Genomic DNA, 24289 nt, shown 5'->3' on the forward strand with positions numbered 1-24289 from the left:
AGCATATACCCGCAATACAGCAATTGGTCAATTACAGCAACTGCCCAGGATGGTAGCGACGACTTTTACCAAGCTTGCAGCTGGATTTGTACTGCTTTCGGCATTTGTATTTGGCCATGGTGAGCTCTTTCATTCGCGTACTTCTTGGTCATAACGTGGTAGCGCTAAGATCTTCTCAAAGCAGATTGCTAATGTGAACAGATAATGCGAAGCTTAAGTGCCGCTCCCCTGTGGTGTTCAGAGATTAGAATGAAACTGATCTGAATCAAGGTTTTCCTGTAGAGTTCTGCATCCTTTAAACAGGCTTTAAACAGGAAATGTACGCGTCCTTACACGTTCACTCCCATTACGTTCAGGCCGGTGTCTTCAACACATATAAGCACCATCAGCAGACGAAATAAATAAGAATGTTCGCGTTTGCACACAAATTTCTTCTTTCAAGACCGGACTACCAACGTCTAAAATACCCGCTGCCCCAATTAGAGGGCTCGTTGTAGCTTCTTCTCTTCTCTACATAGCCCAATGACAGCGTGGGCATAAATCTCTAGGGGTTCGAGTCATTTCTGCTCCTGTTTGATTCTTCATCACGATCTCGTGCCGACTGTACTCCTGCCTCTTTGAAATGCTTGTGCATACAACATTCCAGAGGAACAGAAAGAAAAAGAAACATTTTATTGCACTTAAGAAAAATGTCTCGATGCTGTGCCCTCAGTTCAGGGCGTTACCTGCAGCGTGCTTCAGCGCTTGATCGGCCAAGTGTGCAAAAAATCATTGAATAGGAAGGGTGGTTGTAACGGCCAGCCACTTGGCGCAAGAGATCGGTGGGAGGGATGAGGGCTTGTGTAAATCGGGTAGTGTTTAATGGCATTGCCATAGCATGTATGGTGTGTTGCGGTAGACCCCACAGTGCCTACTGAGATGGGAATCTTCAGTGAGTAGACCTCGGAGGAGGTGCTGTCTTGCTAGAGTTGTGCATAGTGTTCATTTTGTAGGACGGATCTGCCCTGCTACCATTGTAATGTACTGGTGTAGCTATGAAAGGCAGGTGTACATAAGGTATACTATACTATAGCATATATTCCGTGCTCGTCCTCGTATGGCTGCAATTGGGGTGATGGCTTTGGGGAGACTAGTATATTTGGTCTGAGCATGTTGGAAGCCTCGAGTGTCACATCGCAGGCAAGCTCGTTAAATCATAGACTTCACAATATTGTCTCATGGCTGGAAATCCAGACAATCTGTACGTGTGATTTCTTTAATTGTTTTGTGATATGTTTAAGTAAGTATTTATGTAGGAGTTTCCTGCATGCAGACATTGCGTTAGTAAATGTGATGGGTGGATGTAGTGACAAGTGCTACTGGCAGATGCATGACTGATACTACGGCTTGCAATACTGCTGTTGTCCTATCAATCATTCACATTCTGTCACGTATCATTTCAAGTGCGTTATCTACCGCATACTTTATCTACCATTGCATTGCCGTTGCCTTACACAATATCACCTGTATAGCAGTATATGTGCCATTTGTTTTGCACCCTATGCAAGATTTTTTATAACAGCGAACTGCTGTGTCCGCCAAGCCTTGTTATTTGTAAGGCGCATGTGTTTGTGGAGTGGTGCGTCTTTCATGAGTGCACTATAGTTTGCGCTAGCATTGGTAATGTGGCAGATACGAGTGTAGTGCATGGTTGAAAGTCTAAACTAAATTTATGGGACTACCCTGTGCAGTGATTTGAACTTGAAGGTTCTTGCCTGGCGTTCGTGCTCCATAATTCTTGTGGGGATAATGCTGTGACACTCCGTGTCGCCAAGCCATTGTATGCTTGTGTTGAAGGAGGTGTAATTCTATTTCGGTCGCCTTCCGAATGAGCGCGTCGATGCGTGTAGCATTTTCTTTGAGGAGGTTCGTGTGAGAAGAGTGGTATTGGAATGTGCATATAAGTAGCGCGTCGCGAGAGGAGTAGCCTAGACACTTGTTTTAGTCCGCGGTTTCTGCTCGATACCCATCGCATCAGGTGAAGGACTATTCCAGCTCAAGCGAACGCCAGCATTGCAGATAGGTCAAGAGGGTTTGTTCAGGAGACTCGCCCGTGCCGTCAAAGTGTTTATCAAGCACCGGTTAGCTTGCGGCATTCGTCATGGTAGCACAGCGAGGACGTGGTTACCAGGGCTCGTGCAAGAACTTCCTCCAAATGGAGTTTTTAGAAGGAATCCGCGTGGGTGGTGAGATGATCACTTTCGCGAGGCTTTGCGTGACTCTGCACTAAGCGCGTTGTAATAAACAGCTGACAGTGTTTCCGGCACTGTGCAAAGCTTAATATATTTGCCAAGTGCAGGAATGCTCTCGGCAGTCTACTTTCGCGCTTCCGGCGCTGAGCCACGCGAAATGTCCTTTAGGTGATAGTATTACCAAATGTAATCGCTTTACAACAGCGCCCTTGAGTAAAATTTACCCTTGCACTGTAACGTGCGCCACCATAGCTGATGACCGTTACGGGATGTGTTCGTCGCCGAAATGACCTTTTAATTTATTATCGTCATTCGCTGATATATCTGGCCGGCTCAACTAAATTTCACTTACACCCATTCCTCCATTCCAAGGGAGGTGCGAAATTTTTTGTTCGTCTGGTCAGAAAGCTTACACGGCATTTGTTTTCATTGAAGGAAACTGTGAAGACCAACCGTGCAACGTTCTCGAAGCAGCCTCCTGCTATTGGAATACAGCGGTTAAGTACGTCGTAAAGGACATAGTTTTCAAGCTCGCAGCAGAGACAGCGCACCTGAAAAAGCTATGTGGCATGTAAGTAAACACCGTTCACAGCCATGACACCATGAAACCTCCGGGCTTACAATTGGAGGCGCTATTCAAGTGCAAGTAAATGAAGAACATAGCAGCTATAAGTTGTATATATATTTTTCCAAAGCACAAAAACAAGCTTTTTTACTTATTGAAGAGACAGAGGCGCAATAATAAGCTCGGTGTAAGCCACAAATCAGGCATGAAAAGAGGCGAAAGAAGGCGTAACTTACAAATCGTCTTCAGTTCGAAAAGAATGCTCATATATACACGTTAAACAAGCATAAAAGGAAGTGGTACGCATAGCTAAAGCAAGTGTGACCGTAACGACCTGCGTAATAGCGAATTACCACACCTTAGTAAAACATTATGCAGTGTTTAGGGACGTGGACGAAACGCCTTAAAGAGACCAGTCTTGATCCGTGTCGTTTACATGGGATACAGTGGAAAGCACAGATCGCGTAGAAAAGAGATACAAGTTGCAGCTTGGACAAGAAGCAAGTAAGTTAACGCCACGGTCTCGCGTAGAACAAAAGGACTCGAAATTTTATTGACAGAGAGACAAATAGGCAGCCAGACAAAGAACTTTATTGAAATTTAGCCATAAAATAAATGTGATACATATAACAAACGAAAAAAAAACAAGGTACACTCATATAACCATAATTAAAAACATCAAGAAAAGGGGACGACAACGCCATGCCTAGTATGCAGAATACAACCCTGCATATTGTTACGCAGACATTTGAAGAAGATGGAAGTGATGGCGTCGTAATATGCAGCCTGTTAATTTAGTATCGGAGACAACTGAAAGCTTTTCCATTTTTCATAAATTCGTGCGGCGCATGCAGAGTAGCTATTTTTTCGTCCCACTACCTAAGCCTAGCTGTTACATTTCTTGATAAATAATTTCAGCCGAAGTGTTCATGTCTGGCAATCTGCTTGCTCGAATCATAAAATGTGATTGAAAAGCTCCGGAACAATCGGAAACAATGAATGGTATAAACAATTTTCTTTTGAGATGTTATTTTCCCTACGCATATTAATATACTGAAACGTAACCCACAAAATGCTGCTGACCTCGCTAAATAATAAGTCGTTGTCACCTTTGGCTCTACAAACAAAGCGGGCAAACCATATCAGATCTTTATAGAGCATGTTGACAAAAACAACGCTTTGGCAATATTCATTTAACCTGTAAATAACCCCGTCACTCCAAACTTGTCAGAGCATGCCACAATGATGGCCATTTTCTCTAAATATTGAGTTGGTGGAAGGTCTATTTATTTTCGGCTCAATGAAAGCACGCATATACCTAATTCGAGCGCTTCCATGTGCATTGATAGCTTGGCTGCAAGAGGGCCTTAACCCGACATTAACTGAGATACAGATTTGCGTTTTTAATGCTCGTGGGTTGCTGTATTTTCCTGTTTAAGCATCGCCAGTATGACGTACCATTGCTTTTGCGCACGAAAGTGGTAACCACTAGACTGCTTGCGTTTGCTAACTCCGAGTTTCAATCTCTGGCTTCTTCTAGAGGCCACTCACGGCGTGCATCTTTCGTGGAACTGAGTGTGGTGCCTTTGATGGCTACGTATAGCTCGGTAGAAGCCGTCATGGCGCCGTCAACTCGACATACGATAGCTAAGTTATCTGCACCATGTTCGTCATTATTGATATAGCCAGCAGTGGTGAGTGAGCACTTGCGCTACTATTCTAAAGAATTAATATTTATGTCATTGCTTTAAGCATCTTAGTTTATTAAACCTAAAAATGTGCTATGAATATGCCACAACAGAAGAATTATCTGTCCAGACGGAATCCACGTGCAAAAAGTACATTGTAATCAATTCACTAATTGAAGTGAACACAACAATCAACTTTGTTGCGCAATTTATGGCACATGTTTATAGTGTTGAGTCGGGCGGAATTGTCATAAACGCTTACTTACAATTCTTTATGATATTATAACTGGCCATGTAAGCTGAAATAACTGACGTCTAACAATTGCATAACGGACGTGATTACTACTGCTGCACCGCCAAACGCGGCACCCCGTCCAACTCCTGTGAGATGTCAAAGTGCAGCGGAAAATTAAACTGCAGTCGCATTTCGGATTTTCCATGAGCCGTCTCCGATTCTCGGTTTGGGTTACCGATAATTTAATGCATAGTCATTTCAGCAACAGAGACGAGATAGATCACTTTATCGAGTGGTATGGTGGCGCGCTATCTTAAGCCGCTCTGCTATACGTCGCAGGTTGGTTGCATAAACAGCCGCGCTTTGCGGAGCCGTGTGCGTAATCCGAAAATCTGGGCAAATTTTTGGCGCCAGTTATTTCTTCTTACACGCTTACTTTGTTATTCAGAACACAGAACTGGACTGCTATGATGGTTCCGTTCAACTTTCTATTATATAAAATGTACTGTCAGTTCGTAGCTAACAAATTAGTAATTGGAACTAGCATGAACGGTTGATACAGGTGGTGTGCGCAATGAATGCTAATCCCAATAAAACATGTCCGACGGTTTTTTTCGAACCTGCTTCCCTCAAGAAAGCAGCCAAGTGCCTTACTCATTTGACGTCGAGCTACCCAGTAACCCAAGTTGCCATAAAAAGTTAGGTCCATGCAAACCAGAAAGCGCGCGAGATATCCTAAGAATGTTAATCATCTAAGATATCCTAAGAATGCTAAAATCTGATCAGCGGATCAAGCGTGTTGGGTTTTATACATGATTCATCGAAGGTTTCAGAGGAATCTCTGGTGCCCGCGTGTCTTCCAAGAAGTACTCTACACAATTTCCGTCGCGCATGCATGTAAACAGGTTACACAAAGTTCGGTGACAACAGACAGCGGAGAGACTCATGGATAACATTCCGGAAACTTCCGATACATACAGCCGCGCCCTGCGCGGAGCGATAACATTTGTTGTAGGGTGAAACGCGAGTCCCCGATGAAGGTGAACAAGTGCACGTGTCAATATTAATAATAAAGTACAGTGAAGGCCGTGTAATGCGTAAGGTAGATAACAGGTGGACCATTAGACTTACAGAATGGGTACGAAAATTTAGGAAGTGCAGTCGGGGATAGCAAAAAAATATTGTTGGGGCGATGAAATCGGACAACATACAGGCACAAGTTGGAATCACCTAGCGCAAGACAACGGTAACTTGAGACCGCTGAAAAAGGCCTTCGTCCTGTCCAGTAGACATAAAAATTGGCTGCTGATGTTCATATTAATGATAGTGACGAGGCTAAATGCAGCTTTAGATATGGTGCTTCCGATAATTCATCTAGGTACCTTGATGAATTTTTTAGCTTGAGGATTTTCTGTGCTCACCCATGTTTTCTTAAATGTTGTATCAGCCTTGGACGCCACTAAACTTGTTCTGTATAATCACACTGATAACTTTTCTACCTCCTGTCTCCTCTGCGGTAGAAAATTCGAACTTCGCTAGCAACACTTCTTACTCATTTGCTCGAATAAAAACAAGTATTGTAAAAGCTAATACTAAAGTCTCATTGAGTTTCAATTAAAACGCCAACGTGTAACAGCAAATCTCCATGAGTGTCAAATTTTCTTTCAGAAAGGAAGCGTTGCCGCCTGTGTCATACTGTGCGCCCTTGTATGCCGGATGCAGCGAAGAGGTTCGAAGGCACTTCGGAGTACCAGAGCACGGCTACCGCATAGTGCAAAACGGCCTTATGGATCGGGCCAACTGTGAAGGTAAGAGCACTACTTAAGCAGTGGGCAAGCGTTTTCTTACTTCGAATGCTAGTATACTACAAATGAAACTCAGTTTCATGTGAAGGCTTGACTACAATAGCTGCAACACGAAGGGCAACTCCGTCTACTGAAGTGACTTAGTTCAATGGGAAGCATTGCGTATATTCACAACACAATGCGCAAATGTAGTTGACAACCTGTCTCACCCTGCGCCATCGCGTCACCACATCTGCTCCATTAAGGGGCGCCGGGGAGTGTATTTCCAATTGCTCGTAGGTGCAGCGGGGCGTGGCACTTGCGGAGACGACGGACGTTTGCGCGCATGCGCTTGTAAGAGTGGGTGCGAGAGAGGATGTGTAGGGAGTTTTGCTCCTTGAAAATACGACTCTGTCTAGGTAGTACGGAGGAGTTTCTTGGCGCGCGTTGTATGCGCTTGTCCCTAGGCCTGCCTCTGCGGCCCCAACCCACGGGCCGCCCTGCTTCCAGCTTTGATCCCCCCGCTACCGCTTGGGTGCCCCGGAGATCCTGCGCCACCTGCTTTAATATAACCTCAGGTGCTCTCCTGATGCCTCCATTTGCCGGTTACATGTGCCCTCCTGGAGCAGTGCTTGTAAAAAATCTGATCTATCGTTGCGACGAAAAAAACGACCCGCGACTTATACAACACCTGTCAAACATTGTCCCTTCATACACAGCGACCGCAAAGCGGCGTCCGCACCCACTGGCTCAACGCATGGGCAGCCAGCGGCGGAGCGTATAAACCAACTCGACCGCACTCTGCAATGCCGGCATGTCTAGGGGACAAACGAATACAACGCGCTCTAAGAAACCTCTTCCGTAGTGCCTAGGCTGAGTCATATATTCAAGAAGCAAAAGCCCCCAGATTTTCTCTCTCGCGCCCACTCTTACTCGCGCCTGCGCAGCAATGTCGAGCGCCGTCAAGGGGGCCACGCCCTACTGTACCTACCAGCAATTGTAAAAACGCCACCGGAGACGTGGAGTCGCGGCAACGCGCTCTCCCTTCACACAACACCGTTTCGGCCGCACTGCTCTGTCAAGGCTCTCTCGTTACGTGGCGTCGCAACCACTGGGAATATAGGTGCCGTTTCGCTGTTACAGACACTGGCTTCTTTTTTTCTGCTCAATGGGCCATTTGATGCTTTCCCATCAATAACAGTTGAGTGAGTGAGTGAATAAACTTTTATTTGGTCCAGCAAAGCGCGATAAAACGCGCGCCCGGCCAATCCCACGACGGGACTGACAGATCTAGTCTACCGGCCCGATCGCGGGCGCGGTGGACGGCCAGGTTTTGGTCCTCAAAGACGGGACTTCGCAGGAGCGCGTCCCACTCTTCCTTAGTGAACTTCGGGCCCAGCGACCCGCACTCCCCGAGAATATGAGGCAACGTAGCTACCTCACCACAGGCCACGCAAGAACTATTCGGATAACTCTCGGGATATATACTATTAACAGTTATCGTTAGTGAAATCATAAGCATGTCTCAAATTTTGTCTCGCTCGAACTCGAAAGTTCCCATGATATTCCCCCGCGTGACATCAACGACAAAATAGAAATCATGGATGCATGCTCCAAGCAATCCACAGATTACATCACAGCTCAGGTGCTGGTGCCCTTTAACGGAACTTAAAGAAAAGGAAAAGAACGTGTAACACGAAATACTTACGCTACACTAGTCGAACAATAATAAGGAAGAAAAAACTAACTGCAATACTGTTGCGCTACTTTATGGTAGCAGTTAATAACACAGCATGATAGTGAAATAGCGCCCTCCTCGCCGGCAACGATATCCTCAAAGTAGGCTACACAAAAGCCCAGTTCGACGAGCCCGTGTGTTGCACTACAAATGGAAACTATTGCTTTCAGAGCCCGCCATAGTTTCTCAGTGGCTGTGGCGTTGGGATGCTGAGACTGAGGTCACGGGATCGAATTCCGGCCACGGCGGTCGCATTACGGTGGGGGAGAAATGCGTAAACATCCATGTACTTCAATTTAGGTGCCCGTTAAAGAGCCCAGCTGGTCAAAATTTCCGGAGTCCTCCACTGCGGCGTGCCCCATAATCAGAACATGGCTTTGGCACTTAAAACGCCATAATAATTTTTTTATTGCTTGTAACTTCACTAATGCCAAGGTTCTTTACAGTGAAGCTGTTATTCCCTAACTCGTCGGGATTGCTGAGTGCGCGTGCGCGGCGCTGACACAAAAATGTGAGCCCATTCTGAAGAGAGTAAAAACAAAAAAAAAGAAACGGCAAGGGCACAGAGTGTTGCTTATCCAACAGACATCACACGACGTCTTCAGGTGACATGTGCATCACTAGACGAATACGGGTGACATCAATAGACGAAGACGCCATCGCGTTACGTCACACATTACGTGCAAACGTGATCAGATTACGTCGTCAGGCGACATCGTCACGTGACAACGCCGATAGTTAAAACCCAAAGCTATCATGTCTGTAGCTTATATATAAGTCGTACTTTACGAATTTTCTGACGAAATTTACTTTGATAAATTCAATCAGTTGCATAACACCCTTTGGCTGGCGGAGGACCCAGGAGGGCGAAAATTTATGCAGCAATTCCTCACATGTGCGTTTGCGCGTGCCGTATTTCGCTTGTAATGGCAGCGCTTGTCTAACATCGGTCGTGCTTGTCTAACGTCGGCAATAGCTTTGCCGCACATCCACTTTCATAGCGTGGAATGGAGGCGGATACTTTAGAGCGCAGCTCTGAGGCGCCGCCTCCTGCGTCGATCGTCGGCGTTGTGCTTCGATATCGGCGTAACCAAGCGAAAGAGCGCCGCGAAGAATGAAAGCAAACACGGAGCGCTGAGTGTGAGCTGAAACAAAGGCGATAGCGCAAGAGGATGATCCAGCGGAACCATGAGGCCCAACTAAATGAACGCGGAGAAGAGCATCCCATGCTGTACATCAGTCAAAAATTGACACCGCGATAAGAGGCGTTTAGCAAGTCGGAGAAAGAGTGTCTGTGTATAATATGGGTCATTCAAAAACTAGGATGCAATATTCAAGGTTCTACATTCACGGTCGAGAGCTACCATAGCCCTATTGCATGGCTGAGACAAATGTCAGGAAAAAACGGGAGACCACTGAGATGGAGTCTCCTCTTGCAGGAATACAACTTAGAGGTCAAGTATAAAAAAGAGAGCAAGAATAAGAATGCAGATGGCTTGAGCCGGGGATTTTAAGCAAGGAACTCAGAGTAAAGTTTTTTAGGAACGGGTTTTGCACGCATCGCTAGTGATGTTACTGATTTAGGCAACCTATTTCTGTCTTGTCGAGCGCTGATCACGACTAGAAAGGAGAGCGTCCGGTAGGCGTGTTGCTACGGCACGCCGACGAGTGTGTGTGTTTGTGTGTCTGGATATTCCCAATGGTGGACACAACGAAGCGAGGGTTGGGCCCGCAAGCTGCCGTGTCACATCAGTCATCACTACTAGGAACTATACACAATGCCGCGACCGAACATAGACGCTTTAGGCAACCTGACATCTGGTCACACTCAGGTAGAATCGCTTTGCGCGGAGGTGTTTGTTACGTCCCTACACCAAAAAGGCGTTAATTGAACGTTCGGTCCAAGGGAAATACCTGCCCACCCATAGCACCTATGCAGACATCAACGCAGCGTGGACACTGACTCTTTACGGGTCCCCCCCCCCCCTCTATAAACGCCAGCACCCCACCATTGCCTGGCAGCCTGAGTTAAATATGAGAGGGGGGGCCCATTTAAGGCTACCAAACAACGAGGGCGATCTCAGAGTCGCAGTGAATTAGACGTTTGCCACGAGGAAAACCTCCACCCGTACATCAGCGCCTATCCCGAAGTCTACATAGCATGAGCACCGACTCTTGTAACGGGTCCACAAAACGCCACGACTCCCACCATTACCTGACAGCCTGAACTAAGGATGAAAGGTGAGCCCCATCGAATACTACCAAACAATGACGGCCACCTTGCATTCACAGGTTGCTTTCTTGCCACATATTGCAAACCATCGGGCATCGGATACGGGGTTACGGCGCAGTGTTGCGAGTATGGGCATGGTATCGAAATGAATCCGACGATTGTGGTTGGCTGCTGGACAGTCTTCAGATTACCCTAGTGGACTCGCCTATTGAAGACAACGGTATTAAAGCGAATGCTTTTTTAGTTTGGGACAGAGGGTCCTGATGTCAACTCGGACATTTAACTTGCTCCTGCATGGAGTGGTCTTCCGTAACTGGAGCCGAGTAACTAAGTCAATAACCATATTCTTAGATCCTGACGTACCAGTCGATGGGGTTGGTGGATTGCTTGCCCTAACCCTACCCCAAGCCGGAACACTGTGCACTATTACGGAGTGCCACATCGCTTCTCTTGTGCACAAGTATCTTTCCAGGCGAAAAATAAATGCGCTTAGTTCAAATTTATCCTTTACGGACTTTCTGGCTCAGTCAACTTTACTGATACAGCGGAACAACACATTATTATATTAAAATTGCTGTGAAAGTTTCTTGCTGTCCCCTAATGTGGAATCCATCATGAAGCTATGAATGATACTTCACAAATGGAACAAAATATTTCGCGCACCGCATAATTTCTCGATACCAGCAATTTTTGAGTTTTGTATATGACCCAAAAAGACCCGGACATTAACCTTGTCAAGTTCTTTTTTTGTTTGTATTTTAGCCAGAGTCCAGGCGTAATGCATTACAAGGCACAAGCGGCCCAATCATGACCAGATTCATTAAACGTGTTACGTATATTTTAAGTATGCTTTTTATTTATGAATCGGAATTATAAGGAATCATCATGGCGCCTCCATTTTGTATATGTAGCAACAGAAGGAGATATATTTAGGTGAAGTAACAATCCAAAATAAAAACATAACATTTTTGGGAAGAAGCTCAGCTTTTGTTTGTAATATTTCCGGTTTTCGTTTTGAAGTGCTATTCTTGGTGGTAACGTTTTATTATTTTACCAAAACTCAATTCAGTTTATGCTTCGATAAGTGTATGACTGCATGCTGGACGAGAATTCGACCAATGCGTTCATTTTCGTCTCCTACAGGACTGGGCGTACTGAGCTCCTGCATCGACTCATCTGCTTTGCTACGCAGTTGCCGTATTAGTCTTGCCTTGGAACCTACGGTTGAGAATGCTCACAATAACTTCAAGTAAGTCGGCTGAAATCAAGGTCACTCTTTTTGACAGCTAGGCGATAATGCAAGTCTTAGTGACATTTATTTTTAAAATACTGCCACTATCGTTAGTACAAACCGTATGTAACGAAAACCTGAATGCTCGCATCTGAAATTACTTCAGTGAGGTGCTACGGCAAACAAAGCACCAGTATACTCAAATTGCGGAAATTAGATTTTTTGCAGTATTTTCTGATGCAAGGGCGAAACTAGGAAATTCGTTGGTGGGGCGGCAGCACGAATAGTTCGTCGAGATGAAAAGGTGCTAATTAAAATTGAGCAATCAATGCAGGTCACGAATGCTCCTCTGAACGCTCGCGTATGATAGGTAAAGTGTACAATGCAATGACAGTGAAAGGTTTCCGCGAAACGTACTGTTTCACCCTGGCTAAAAAAGAGCGTTGAGGTAATTTGTGGGTTTTAAACTGTAAGAGAGCAGGAAGAAAGAAAGACGAGTGGATTGACACTAAATTTACCATTTGTTCCTTTAAAGGAACAATGCGAAGGCAAGAATAATGCATAATTTTGCCTTGACATTTTGTGCAATTATTTGTTTTTTGGTACCCAAGAAATGGAAATAACTATCGAAAAAAAATCTTTATTTAAAAAAAAATTAAAGCTGCGATCACGTTTTGAATACCGATTTGTTTTAAAAGAGGCATCTCTCTTTTATCTTTCTTATCTTATGCATAGGTCTCCCTATGACAAGGATGCTTCTACATTGTAGGGTACAAAAATAACAGGCTAATCTGCAGGCTACACCAAGCTTGAGGAAACCGAAAGTAACAATTTTCGATTTCACAATTTTTCGTTATTGTGTCTCAGAGTAAAAATATGTCACATTGGTATTATTGTTTTCTCCTACAAAAGTACATTGTGAAAAATGCATATTTTACAATGTCTCGCCAACGCTATGCTGAAAGCTTTCTAATGGGTGCCAGATGAACCTTATCCGTCAGGTTATGTTCACAGTGGCCAGTGGCCTACGTTGCTTTTTCAGCTATGTGTGGTATTCCCATTGCAACTAAAATAAATTTCATCTAAACTAACCTGGTGGTAGTAAAGTGACAACCCACAGCATCGCCTGCACTCCACCCAGTGAAGTAGTGGTGCATCTTTAACAAAGTGTTAGCTGTGGGTCAACAGACCTATAAAAACAAGGGATTCCTCCAAAATGACCACCTAAACAATGACGTCACGAGAGCCATGTCCCCAGACAAGTTGCTGAAAAATTCGCTCCATTGAAAGAGAGTGCCGATGAATACATAAATTGCCTGATTTGGCAAAGGGTTTCGAGGGATATGTACGTGAGCCTGTCAATGCTAACGTTTTACTGCTCTCGTGATGTCTGCCACTTTAACAATGCAAGCCGCACAGTTTTGTCTCCTGTGAGAAACTGAAATTGAACTTGGTTGATTCAGTGTTAAACCTGGCCATATGAAACATCACTGCTACCTCATTAAATCACCTTACAGCCGTCTGATGGGGCGAAGGAAGCAAGCAAAAAGGGCGATTTGATAGACGGGCAGACCTGACAAGCTCGTAACTCAGGGAAAGCCTTTCGCTACAAGTATACAGCACGTTAGTCTTCTGGCACACGGCTTCCAAGTGCACGTCTCAAGTTATAAATTTATTCTCACTATTTTAATATGTGTATGTTCACTTCTGCGCCAAAGCAACGTTGATGACGTTTTTCACTCAATGAAAAGTTTCTCTTGAATTATACAGCATTTTTAATTCCATCTCAAGACATAAAACAAACTAAGATTTTTCAATTCCACTCTTAATATTGCATAATATAGCCATGTTATATCCAAAGATAAGCTTTGAATAAGCAATTTGCGTGTATGCGTGTGTGTGTGTGTCTGTTTTGCCGTGAGTGAGATTGTGCGAACTTCATTTAGTTCCTGAGGAGAAAGAATTAAATCAATCCGGTGGTAGACAGAGTCCTTCGGCGATGGCCCGGGCCTTCTTGATAGCCTTGAGCTGAGCGATGAGCTCTGTGCTCCTGAGCGCTGAGTCCCAGGAGGACTGGTCAGGAAAGTCAGTGTCCGCGTTGGCAGGGCACATCCAGAGCATGTGTTCGAAGTTGTATTCGTGGCCGCATTCTGGGCAGTCAGTAGAAAGGTCTGCATTGATCCTGCTTAGTGTTGTTGGTGTGATGTATGTTCTAGTCTGCAACTCTTGAGTCCTGTTCTTGGCTAATCTTCGTCCGAGTAAAAGACGGAGGGTGACTTCTCTGCTGGCATCCAACGGGGATGTATTCCTGCTTCTAGTAAGATGTCGGTCCCAGCCCTTGTGTGTGAGGGCCGACTAATTTGGGCGTTTCGCTTTGCCTGAGAGTTTGGTTGCCAAGTTGTGTAGCCCCAGTTGGAGGAGTCATTCCGTGCTAGTGTTTCTAGGGAGGCTTAGGGCCTTTTTTAATCCTGTTCTGATTAGTGAGTCGATTTCGTTCAGCTCCGTTTTCTTCGAGTTGAGGAATGGGGCGGTGTAGGTTACGTGGCTGATGAGGAAGACGGGAAATGATTTCATCAGGTTGTCTTCTTACAATCCGTCCCTTGTACTGGCGACCCGTGATGTGACCCTAGTGAAGTTTAGGGTGCTTTTTTCGATGCGTTTTAGTGCCTCCGCATTGTCATTGCTGTAAGCCCCAATTACCTTGCCCAGGACTTTCATTGTGTTACACCTGGGGATGTTTCCTCCGTCCATGGTGTGTAGGTGAATGGGGAGGGAGCTAAGGGGCTGTCTCTCCCTGAGCCCTTGTTTGCACAGGATGAGCTCTGATTTGCTGGGGAACTTTAGTCCCGTGTTTGTAAGGAAAGCTTCCGTTGTGCCCAGCGCTTGCTGTAGGTTCTGCTCCAGAGAGACGAAATGGTGATGTTGTACGCGTAAATTGCGTGCCCTACTCCCGAGACTTTCAAGAGTTTTTGGAGACATCGGGCATTCAGATATGGAAAAGAAGCGGCAAAACCACAGATCCTTGCGGGGTGCCGATTTTGGCTACCCTGTGCTTTCTGCTTCTGATTTGTCCCACGTTTAAGGTGGCCGTTTGGTTAGGCAAAAACGATCTTACAATGTTGTGGAAATTTACTCCGAGATTTAAAGTGGACATTTCGTGGAGGGTGTCTTCATGCCTGACCGTGTCGAAGGCCTTCGTTAAGTCGAGTGCGACGATGCCTTTTACATCCCTGGATTTGTTGTCTATGACGGCGCTCGTGATGAGTAGCATGCCATCTTGCGTGGGTAGTGATTTTCTGTAGCCTATAAGATTGTGGCGGAATAGGCCGTTTCGTTCAATGTGCTCTCCGATTCTATTGGGGAGGGCATGTGCCGGGGCCTTGCGGAGACACGACGTAAAAGATGTGGGTCTCAGATTTACTGCACGGAGAGGTTTTCCGGGTTTGAGGATGATGACTGCATTGGCAGTTCGCCATTCGTCCGGCACCCTGCCGGACGAATGGCGGACTACGTGGACGCAATGGCGGAAGTACGTGGACGCAAATATTGTTGTAGATACGTACATTTACCCGCCTTGTTAACCTTCCACCTATTCAGATATTCTATGAATAGGCACGTTCTCCTTTCTTGAGTGTGTAAATCCAACCTGATTGAACCATATGCCCGTTGCGATGTCCTCAGACTTAAATGGGCAGTGTTGTAAATAAATAAATAACCAGGTAAATTAATAAATTTTCAGAAACGGCATGCCAGTCTCGTCATGCTGCCTTTGTCATACAGCCTAGATCATTCCAATGATGTAATTCCTTCCTTATCACTCCTTCGTAATGATGTGGCTATGATTCTATCGTGATTATGCCTCCATCATTATACTATCGCCGCCACTCAGTCGTGTCTTACAGTGGTAGTAATGCTTTCTTTGTCATCCATCGTCGTGATACCATCGTCATCATGCAATTGGTATCATTCCATCGTCATCATCTTATAACCCTCATTACACCGCCGTCACACTGCCGTTGTTATACTATGGCCATCATTTCAGAATCATCCCAATGTAGCCATGCCATCGCTGTTATACCTCCTTCTTTGGTCCATCCATCGTCGTGATACGATCGTCATCATGCAATTGGCATCATTCCAGCGTCATCATCTTATAACCCTCATAACATCGCTGTCACACTGCCGTTGTTATACTATGGCCATCATTTCAGAATCATCCCATTGTTGCCATGCCATCGCTGTTATACCACCTTCTTTGGTCCATCCATCGTCGTGATACCATCGTCATCATGCAATTGGCATCATTCCATCGTCATCATCTTATAACCCTCATAACATCGCTGTCACACTGTCGTTGTTATACTATGGCCATCATTCCAGAATCATCTCATTGTTGCCATGCCATCGCTGTTATACCGCCTTCTTTGGTCCATCCACATGATTCCTTATTTTTGGTTTCGTCGTTTTCATTGCGTCGTCGTCATACAGTCGTAATCTTGCGGTCATGGTCACGGCCGACCCTGCCGACTGAGTTTCAGCGACATGGGCTGATCTGGGAAATAGTGCATGTCACATATAGGCGAACGAATGGAAATGTCCGAATGAGCACTGCATTTTCTCAACAAAGGTGTCTTCAGCAATACAATGTGTTGCTACCTTGTACGAATGCTAATCGCCCTAATATCTGAAGTCATTGTGAAATGACTTGTTCCCGGAATGTTTTTTTGTCATTCTATTTATCCCAAGGCTCATTTATCGCATACGTCTTTAAAACCAAATATACACCACGCTTCCAAAACTAAACACATTCGTCCTCTTTGTGCCAGTAGAAGTTTTTCAAAATGGAAATAATTTTTCAGGTTTAACGTCTCAAAGTAGTCTTCGGAGACGGCGCAGCGAAAAGTTCTCGGATATTTTTGATCACTTGGTATTACTTGGCTTGTAAATTACTGAAAGTGTACAAACGTTTTCGCATTTGGCTTGGTTGCAGTGCGGTTCCCATGACCGAGAAACGAAGAGGCTACATCTTCCGCAGGATAACGGCATATCCTTCGATTCATCTAGGCTTACAATGTAGTCTTTGATTGTAGTTGTGGCCTTGAATGCAAATTCCAAAAGTCTCTTTGATTTCGATAGTACAATGAAGCGGTCGATTTTTAGTTGCGACGTATTCGTGAATTGAATGACGTATATTCTTCTAAAATCCGCCGAATGCTTTTTCTTGTCCCATTTGGTGGGCGTAAGCAGATCCTGAACAATTGGCAGGCGAGCAAATGGTGTAAATGTAAATGTTTCGATGGTCATTCCACTGAGTTTTCTTGCAATAATCTACGATACTATATTTGCATGCATCCGCAAGTGTGCGTAGGGCGGTACCGAAGAAGCCAAGAACAATTAAACTGTGAGCATTTTGCAGCCGGGAACTTGCAAAGGACGTCGCTTCCCGCAATAGCAGCAGCAGGCTTCGATGGTCATCGAATCCAATTGCACTAAGTTCGGGGGTCCCGTGGTTTACAATTGTGGCATCACATTCAGCGAACGCAGCGCTGGCTAGCGGCTAATTTCTTGAACCTGCCGCAATCATCTATGATCACCGCTTAACAGAGAAGCGATAACAAATATCGCGGCGAAAACGAGTACATATTTAAATTGCTCAACTGTATGTCATTGTCTTCACGTTGAACGCTGGGTCGCGCTTACGCCGCTAACGAAATTTCTATACTGCCTCTAATAATTGGCACATTTCATCTGAGATAGTAGCTTTCGCCATTGCAGTCAGAACTTCAATGACGGCGTTTACAAACCACAAGGATCCTCACGAGACGATTGCGTGTCTATTCCTTTCTTTTATAACTGCAGGGCTGCATCGACTCTGTGTGGTTGCCTCCGTGACGCTTTGTCATCCTGTTCGAAGGGAGAACACCACTACGCCAAGGACCACATCATCAACTCGTACGGACTGGCCTTGACGGAACTCTTTTGGGATAACAGTGCGTCCATGCCCCAGGCCGTATCTTCCGCTTGGACTACAACGACAATCAAGGTTAATGATACTGACGGCAACCCTACCCTAACACCTGCATTGCAAAGCGGCGCTGCCGTAATGCTGCCCCTCGGTGCCTTGCTTCTCCTCCTGATCGCCCTATCAGGCATATATGCCGTGTAGCCCAGCGCATTCTAGTACGGAATATCTTTCAGAAACAACCGCGTGTTGAAGCGCGGTGTTTGAATGAACATGATGAATATGTGTCGCCGATAGGCGAAATAAATAGACATTATCGGCCCTACAAAGGCACCTGTGAGTGATTACCTTGACACTGTTTAAAAATGGGGCCTAGAAACAACGATCCATTGTGCCACTCGCGAAGAATTTTTGGTTGATAACCATACGGTTTCTTGCATCGACCAGATAAACGTGTGGTGATGCAGTCTAGTTGTAATTTCCACAGTAGTGCAAACAAAATTAGCTGATCACTGCTTCATTTACACTGCCCTAGTACAGTCATCTGTTGCCATTGCTTCTAGCACCTCCAAGAAAGAAATTGCATTAACTGATTCAAGGTTGTCTGATAATCTAGTCCAACAATATGCTCGGCACAGTTTTCTATCAACCATGCCGCCATGTGAAATTTATGAAAAATTCGCTCCTCTTTTCGATGACTTCAGGATAGCATCTACTCGAATTATAACAGTTAAACTGCACAGCGCTGAGGATGGTTGGCTGTGAGCAGAAATTCTTGCGGCTATAAAAGAAAAAAGATATGCTTTGGAGTCTGTGTCACCGAGCCTCTAACTCCAACACAATTTGTTTATAATTTAAGCTTTGCAGAAACAAACTTAATGCAGCTATTCGCCTCGGTAAACGTAACCACTTTCGCAAAATGTTATGGGACTCCCGGTTTGATAGCCGCAAAATGACGTCAGAGGTGCTGGTCTGAAACAACGTAACGATAACTACTTTCTTTCCCACTTTTCATCTGATAGCCAGCGTATAGCAAATGATCTTAAGGATTTTTTTTCTAGAATATCAGGTTTCACCAGACCACATCCGGATTCATGTACATTAAAAACAAGTAACCTGCACTCGACTTATCTACCGCTTCTGACTGATTGTGGCCTAAAACGAATTCTTCCTATTCTTAAACTCGTCAAGTCCGTAGGTACCAATGGCACCTCCATCATTGAGCTTCGAAGAAACCATTGCTACATCAACGCCGCTTTGAGAGCAATAATTAATCACTTCTTGGTCATGTGGCGTTAATCCAGTCAGGATGAGAATGGCAATCATTATACCACTCTATAAGAAAGGATCTAGAGGCAAAGTTGAAAACTATCGCCCAAATCAGTTTTAACTTGCATGACATAAATTTTAGAGAAATCATGTTGCTCACTATGAATAGCTTCCTTTATACCAGCAGCATGTTGTGACCGTGGTAATACGGCTTTATAAAAGGCAAAGGCACTCAGGCGAGTTTGGATTATTGTTACGATTTCCTGAATTTCTGCTTAGAAAGTAACCAGGTAGCGTGCACATCGTTTCTTGATCTAAGCAAGGCATTTGACAGTGCCTGCCATGGCCTATGGTTAACAAAGCTCTCGATGATGGGATTCCGTGGTTTATCTCTACTATTTCTCAATAATTTTCTCCGGGACCGGTTTCCGTACGTCTCAGTTCAAAAGTGGGACGTACTGTTCAAAACGAAGCCGGTGTTACACAAGGTGTACAGTATAAAGCTCTCTGTTATTTAACATTTACATTCATGATCTGTCTAATATAATCCCCATTAAAATATTTCAGTATGCAGACGATACAGTGTTAGTTTCTCGTGCAAATCAATATTCTGATGCTGCTTCTCAGTTACAAGAAGCAGCAACGAAGGCAATCGACTAGTTCGCGACAAATTCAATCTACATTAGCGTATTAAGAACGCCATGGGTCTGCTTTCGAAGCCCTTTAAAGAGAATATACCTGACTAGGGAAATTATATTACAAAATTTGCATTCTAATCCATGCTCTTCCAATCTTATCGACTACACATCATCCGTAAGATATATCGGTTGTGTTGTGACCGCGATCTTTAATGGAATTCGCATGTTTCTTGTGTTTGTCCGAGGATTCGCTCAGTGCTTTGCTTGCTCTATAAAACCCGTTACCTCATGCCGATATCAGTCAGAAAAACCACAGCCCATGCGTTGTGCTACAGTGCATGCAGTTCGATATGGGGTTACTGCCTACGGTCATTGCGCTCTTCGTTGCCAAAAAAAAATTAACTCACTTATGGGCTACATTTTGATAATTGTAGGTTATGACTTCTCTTGAAGGCAACACCGACATATTCTCACGAGTATGAAACAATTTACACGTTGCATTTACAAAGCGTATATACACAGCTGCCGAGAATCCTGAGAGGCTCTTGCCACTTCGTCCTCTTCACCGTCGACGACCTTGTCCTCTTTCTCCACCATAACACGAATCCCGGCAGAAAAAGCACCGTCCCGGTGCTTTTTCTGCATCCATGAGTCCTGGCGAACCACGGACTGGATCAGCGATATCGTCTCAGCAGTGTTGTTCCAAAGTGTCTGTTGAGGCGATGCAGGAAACGTTGCTTCGATTTTGCGGCGTACAATTCGGGTCACGTTTTCGCTTGGAGGTGGCGAGCTAGATTGGTCGGTGGGGTTGGTACAAGAAGAGGTCGCTGCAGTACTTGGAAGCCGTGTAAACTGCTTGTATGTACGGGGACTCTTCGTCTGCTGGAAACGGCGGCAATCCTTCATGATGTCGTCGACATTCGTCAAGTTTCTAAAGACCAGGAGGTTGAATGCGTCGTCCGCGATGCCTTTGATAATGTGTCCAACCTTCTCTGCTTCTGGCATGGACGTGTCCATATTATGGCAGAGGGCTAGGACGTCCTGAATGTGGGGAGACATACGACTCGGTAGCAGTTTGGGCCCGCGTGGCGAGTTGTTGCTTGGCGGCTAGTTGTCGACCGGTCGGATTACCAAAAACGTCGGACAGCTTTTTTTTGAACAAGCCCCAGCTGGTGAGCTCTTCCTTGTGCGTGTAAAACCACTTTCGTGGCGTTCCGTCCAGGTAGAACACGACATTCGCCAGCATTATAGTTGGATCCCACCTGCTCATCTTGCTGACGCGCTCGTACATCTTCAACCATTCTTCCACGTCAACACTTACGAGGCCAGTGAACTTGCCGGGGTCTTGCGGCTGAGGTAGGGCAACGTACTGGGTATGCGTAGTCGGTATTGCAGCTGCAGATGCGGTGCCTTCCACTGGAAGCATCGTCCCAGGCTGGGTGAGACGTCCGCTGCGGAGCTCCGTGCCGAAGACGCGTACCCCGCACGTCCACTACAATGTCACAAGTATAAAACTATTGACACGTTGTATTTACAAAGCGTATATACACAGCTGCCGAGAATCCCGAGAGGCTCTTGCCACTTCGTCCTCTTCACCGTCTTTTCCTCTTTTTCCACCGTAACAATATTTTAAGGTATTATCAATGCATGATTTTTCTTCGGTTTGGCTGCATAGCATAGCCCTGAGAGATTTCTGGGACAATAGTTTCAAGATACCTCATACCCCCTTGCCTTAGACCAAAATGGCGTTATCAAATACCTCGATGTGCACCAAAATACCACAAAAGAATGCCCGAATGCTATGTTCCGGCGTTGTTTAATTATTTACATTGTAACGCGCTGCAGTCAACATAAAAATATAAGCTCAAGAAAGCACCAAAACGGGTGGATTTCAGCGGTTATAACGCACAAAGGAATAGATCTCACTTACCTCCATCAGTATTACGCCTATAGAGTGGCTTTGGTTAAAAAAGTGACCAGAACGTTTGTTTCTGCAAATGTTTTATTGGCGCATTGCTGGTTCTTTAACTCATTTTGTTGTTTATAACCATGTACTAATTTTTTTATTGTTCCATGCAAAGTAATCGTGTGGCGCGGTGATAAATGTACGCGCCAGATGTACTTCTAAAACATGTTTGTGGTCATATATGTACATGCAGTACAGATATATATATATACACCTTTATTCGCTTTTGATATTTTTTTGCTTCTTATGTTTTTTTGCACCAATGATATTGTAACAGTTTTTATGCAGCCTGTCACGTTCTGCCCGTCAAGCCCAATGTGTCTTTGTCAGGCCTGATGAATGTATTATGTTTTCGAAGAATAATAGAAGAGTTTATTATTATTGTTATTTACGCCAATTTTCTATTCCTTCAAGCACTTGTGAAAACTGTGATCTTGCGAGATGTACCGGTGCCGTAAAAGTTCGCTGAAACTCCAAACCTGCAACTACACCAGCGGCGTAGCCAGAAACATTTTTAGGGGGTAGATGGGAGGTACCCACTTGGCTGGTCACGACGAGGTTGAGGGGTGGAGAGAGGGATGGGCTGGCCAAATACTAACAAAGATATTTCTGGAAGGATAAGTGCACAGTGTGCCACGCCTCGGTTACGTAATTGAACAAACGTAACCATTTCGTTTTTGCGTCCGTTTATCTAAACTTATTTCTCTAGACCTCGAATTTAGTGCCATTGTTTCACTTTCTTTTGTTTATGCTGGAGGACAGTAAAAACTTAAAATGTTTGTTTTCTAAAGCAAGATGCGATTGAATAGATTACTTTAAAACAATATCGCTGATGTGCGCTAAAGCAGATTTTCTTTTGGTTTGCGAAAGAAACAGGATACAATGGCCGATACGCATATGATATCAGCAGCAATGTGAAAAAAAAAATTCCCACGTGAGGAACTATTCCAAGTGTAAGCACGCGAAACGCCGAATACTCTATACTGAAGCGGATCTCGCCGACTGTAATCTGCCGTTCATTAGTAAACCTAGCTGCGATAACCGCACCAAAGTCCGCGAAGCGGGGAATGACGTGGAACTCAAAATACTTCTCTTTTCTCTTACACGGAGATCTCTTGAGACAGTATCGTTTAGTCCGCCAGTTCTCAGTAGGTTGCACGTGGTCCAGGCTGGAGCCCCTCAAGGAGCCGCTCGTCCTTATCCTGATTGGAGTGATGTATATGAGAAAATACTGTAATCGATGCATCGAAGACTTGGTCATTACGATGCCAGAAAGTGCTACTGTCTGATGTAGGCAGTCATCTAAAAACAATACAAAAGGGGTGTGGGGGTACATTTTGTTTTACAGGAATTTCCACGGAGGTTTATTTGGGCATAGCACAGCACGAAGGGTTGAATACTCGGGCCATAAATTATGTCGCATCAAGTAATGCCACGAAACTTCCGATGCGAGTCTATTTTATTTGTATTTAAATAAAGCACTCTGTCTGTCTCTCCGTTTGTTGCGTGCATGAATTCTTCGGCTGCATATTCGCTCAATTCGGCTGTGTTATTAAATGCTAGCTTTTTCAGGTTCTTCAATAAACATCAAAACTATAAATATGCCGGAAATGATGTAATAAGTATCACTACCATGGAGAGCGGTTAGAATTTAGGGCGTCTATCTTTTTTTGACGCGGCCTCCTCAAATGTTCCTTGATGTTAAAAACGAACCTTCTAAATCTTTCATATTAGCATTCGTAAAAAGTCGACGGACATGACAAGACGCACAAGCGAACTCGCGTAATTATTGTTGGTGTCGCCCTATCAATACGGTCCTCTCTTAGAGCGAAGCTGTTAGCCCCTAGATGGTCGGCATTTTTCCTGTCTGGGTCCGTGGAAAAAATGTGGACCGATCCTGGAGGCAGTGCAGGGCCAGGAGCCGTGGCTCGCGCCCCGTAAGGCAAAGGATTCACGAAGTCAGAAATGCGAAGCGAACTGTGTAAACATTCTTTGGAATTCCGCATACGACGTACAAAGTAGCATACGTTTCAATGAAAAACAATTACAATACAATCATCCTAACCACATATTTGACAATAAGGCGCTCCCGATAACAATGCGGAGCACGTAATGCTCCCCGCGGACGTTCCCCGGCAAGGACTACTGTTGCCCTAGCTGCCGCGGCGACGGCAGCTTGTGACGTGGGAGTGACCTCCATAGCCTCTCGTTTTTAATATAACCAGCCTAGCAACTCAGTTCAATGTTGTCGCAGCAATGGTATGGGCGGTTGCGTGCTGTCAAACTTAGCATTACTAACCATTTACAAAAAACAATAAAACATTGCATACACCCCTCAGCAGTGTGCCCATTCCAGCAATGTGTCTATACCACACGATGCCATGCCACAGACATCATGGTTTAGCGATATAACCGACGTCAACTCTACCAATGGCGCTGCAACATCGCTGTCATTAGGTTCCTCGAGTCTCCCCTGGTCATCGTTTGACGACTGTATACAACGCACAATTCATAGAGCTTGACCTATTTAATGTTAGCAGTGAATACATTCTTCTGCTAACATCTAACATCATCATCACCTATAGTTCTTTTATGTCGTACAGTGCTTCGGTGTTATAAAATGCACTGAATCTACGAAGCAGCGTGAACCGCAGAAACTGGGTTTTCTGTTTTTTTATCTGCTTTTGTTTTTGTGGCTTTCCAGCCGCTCTGCCGTTGTTTGCTGATATTATTTTTTTAAGCAAAGAAA

The 24289-nt window shown here is 44.9% G+C and overlaps 1 protein-coding gene across 1 annotated transcript; it reads left to right on the forward strand.

Moving 5' to 3' along the window:
• Positions 1-23036, forward strand: LOC126527857 (uncharacterized). Its single transcript, XM_050175706.3, has 5 exons — positions 1-119; positions 2667-2802; positions 6388-6527; positions 11618-11723; positions 17565-23036. The coding sequence occupies exons 1-5, from the start codon at positions 50-52 to the stop codon at positions 17869-17871; spliced, it is 759 nt and encodes a 252-aa protein (XP_050031663.1). The 5' UTR covers positions 1-49; the 3' UTR covers positions 17872-23036.
• Positions 23037-24289: the final 1253 nt, after the last annotated feature.

Source organism: Dermacentor andersoni, chromosome 9, assembly GCF_023375885.2.
Source record: "Dermacentor andersoni chromosome 9, qqDerAnde1_hic_scaffold, whole genome shotgun sequence".
NCBI classification, from domain to species: domain Eukaryota; kingdom Metazoa; phylum Arthropoda; class Arachnida; order Ixodida; family Ixodidae; genus Dermacentor; species Dermacentor andersoni.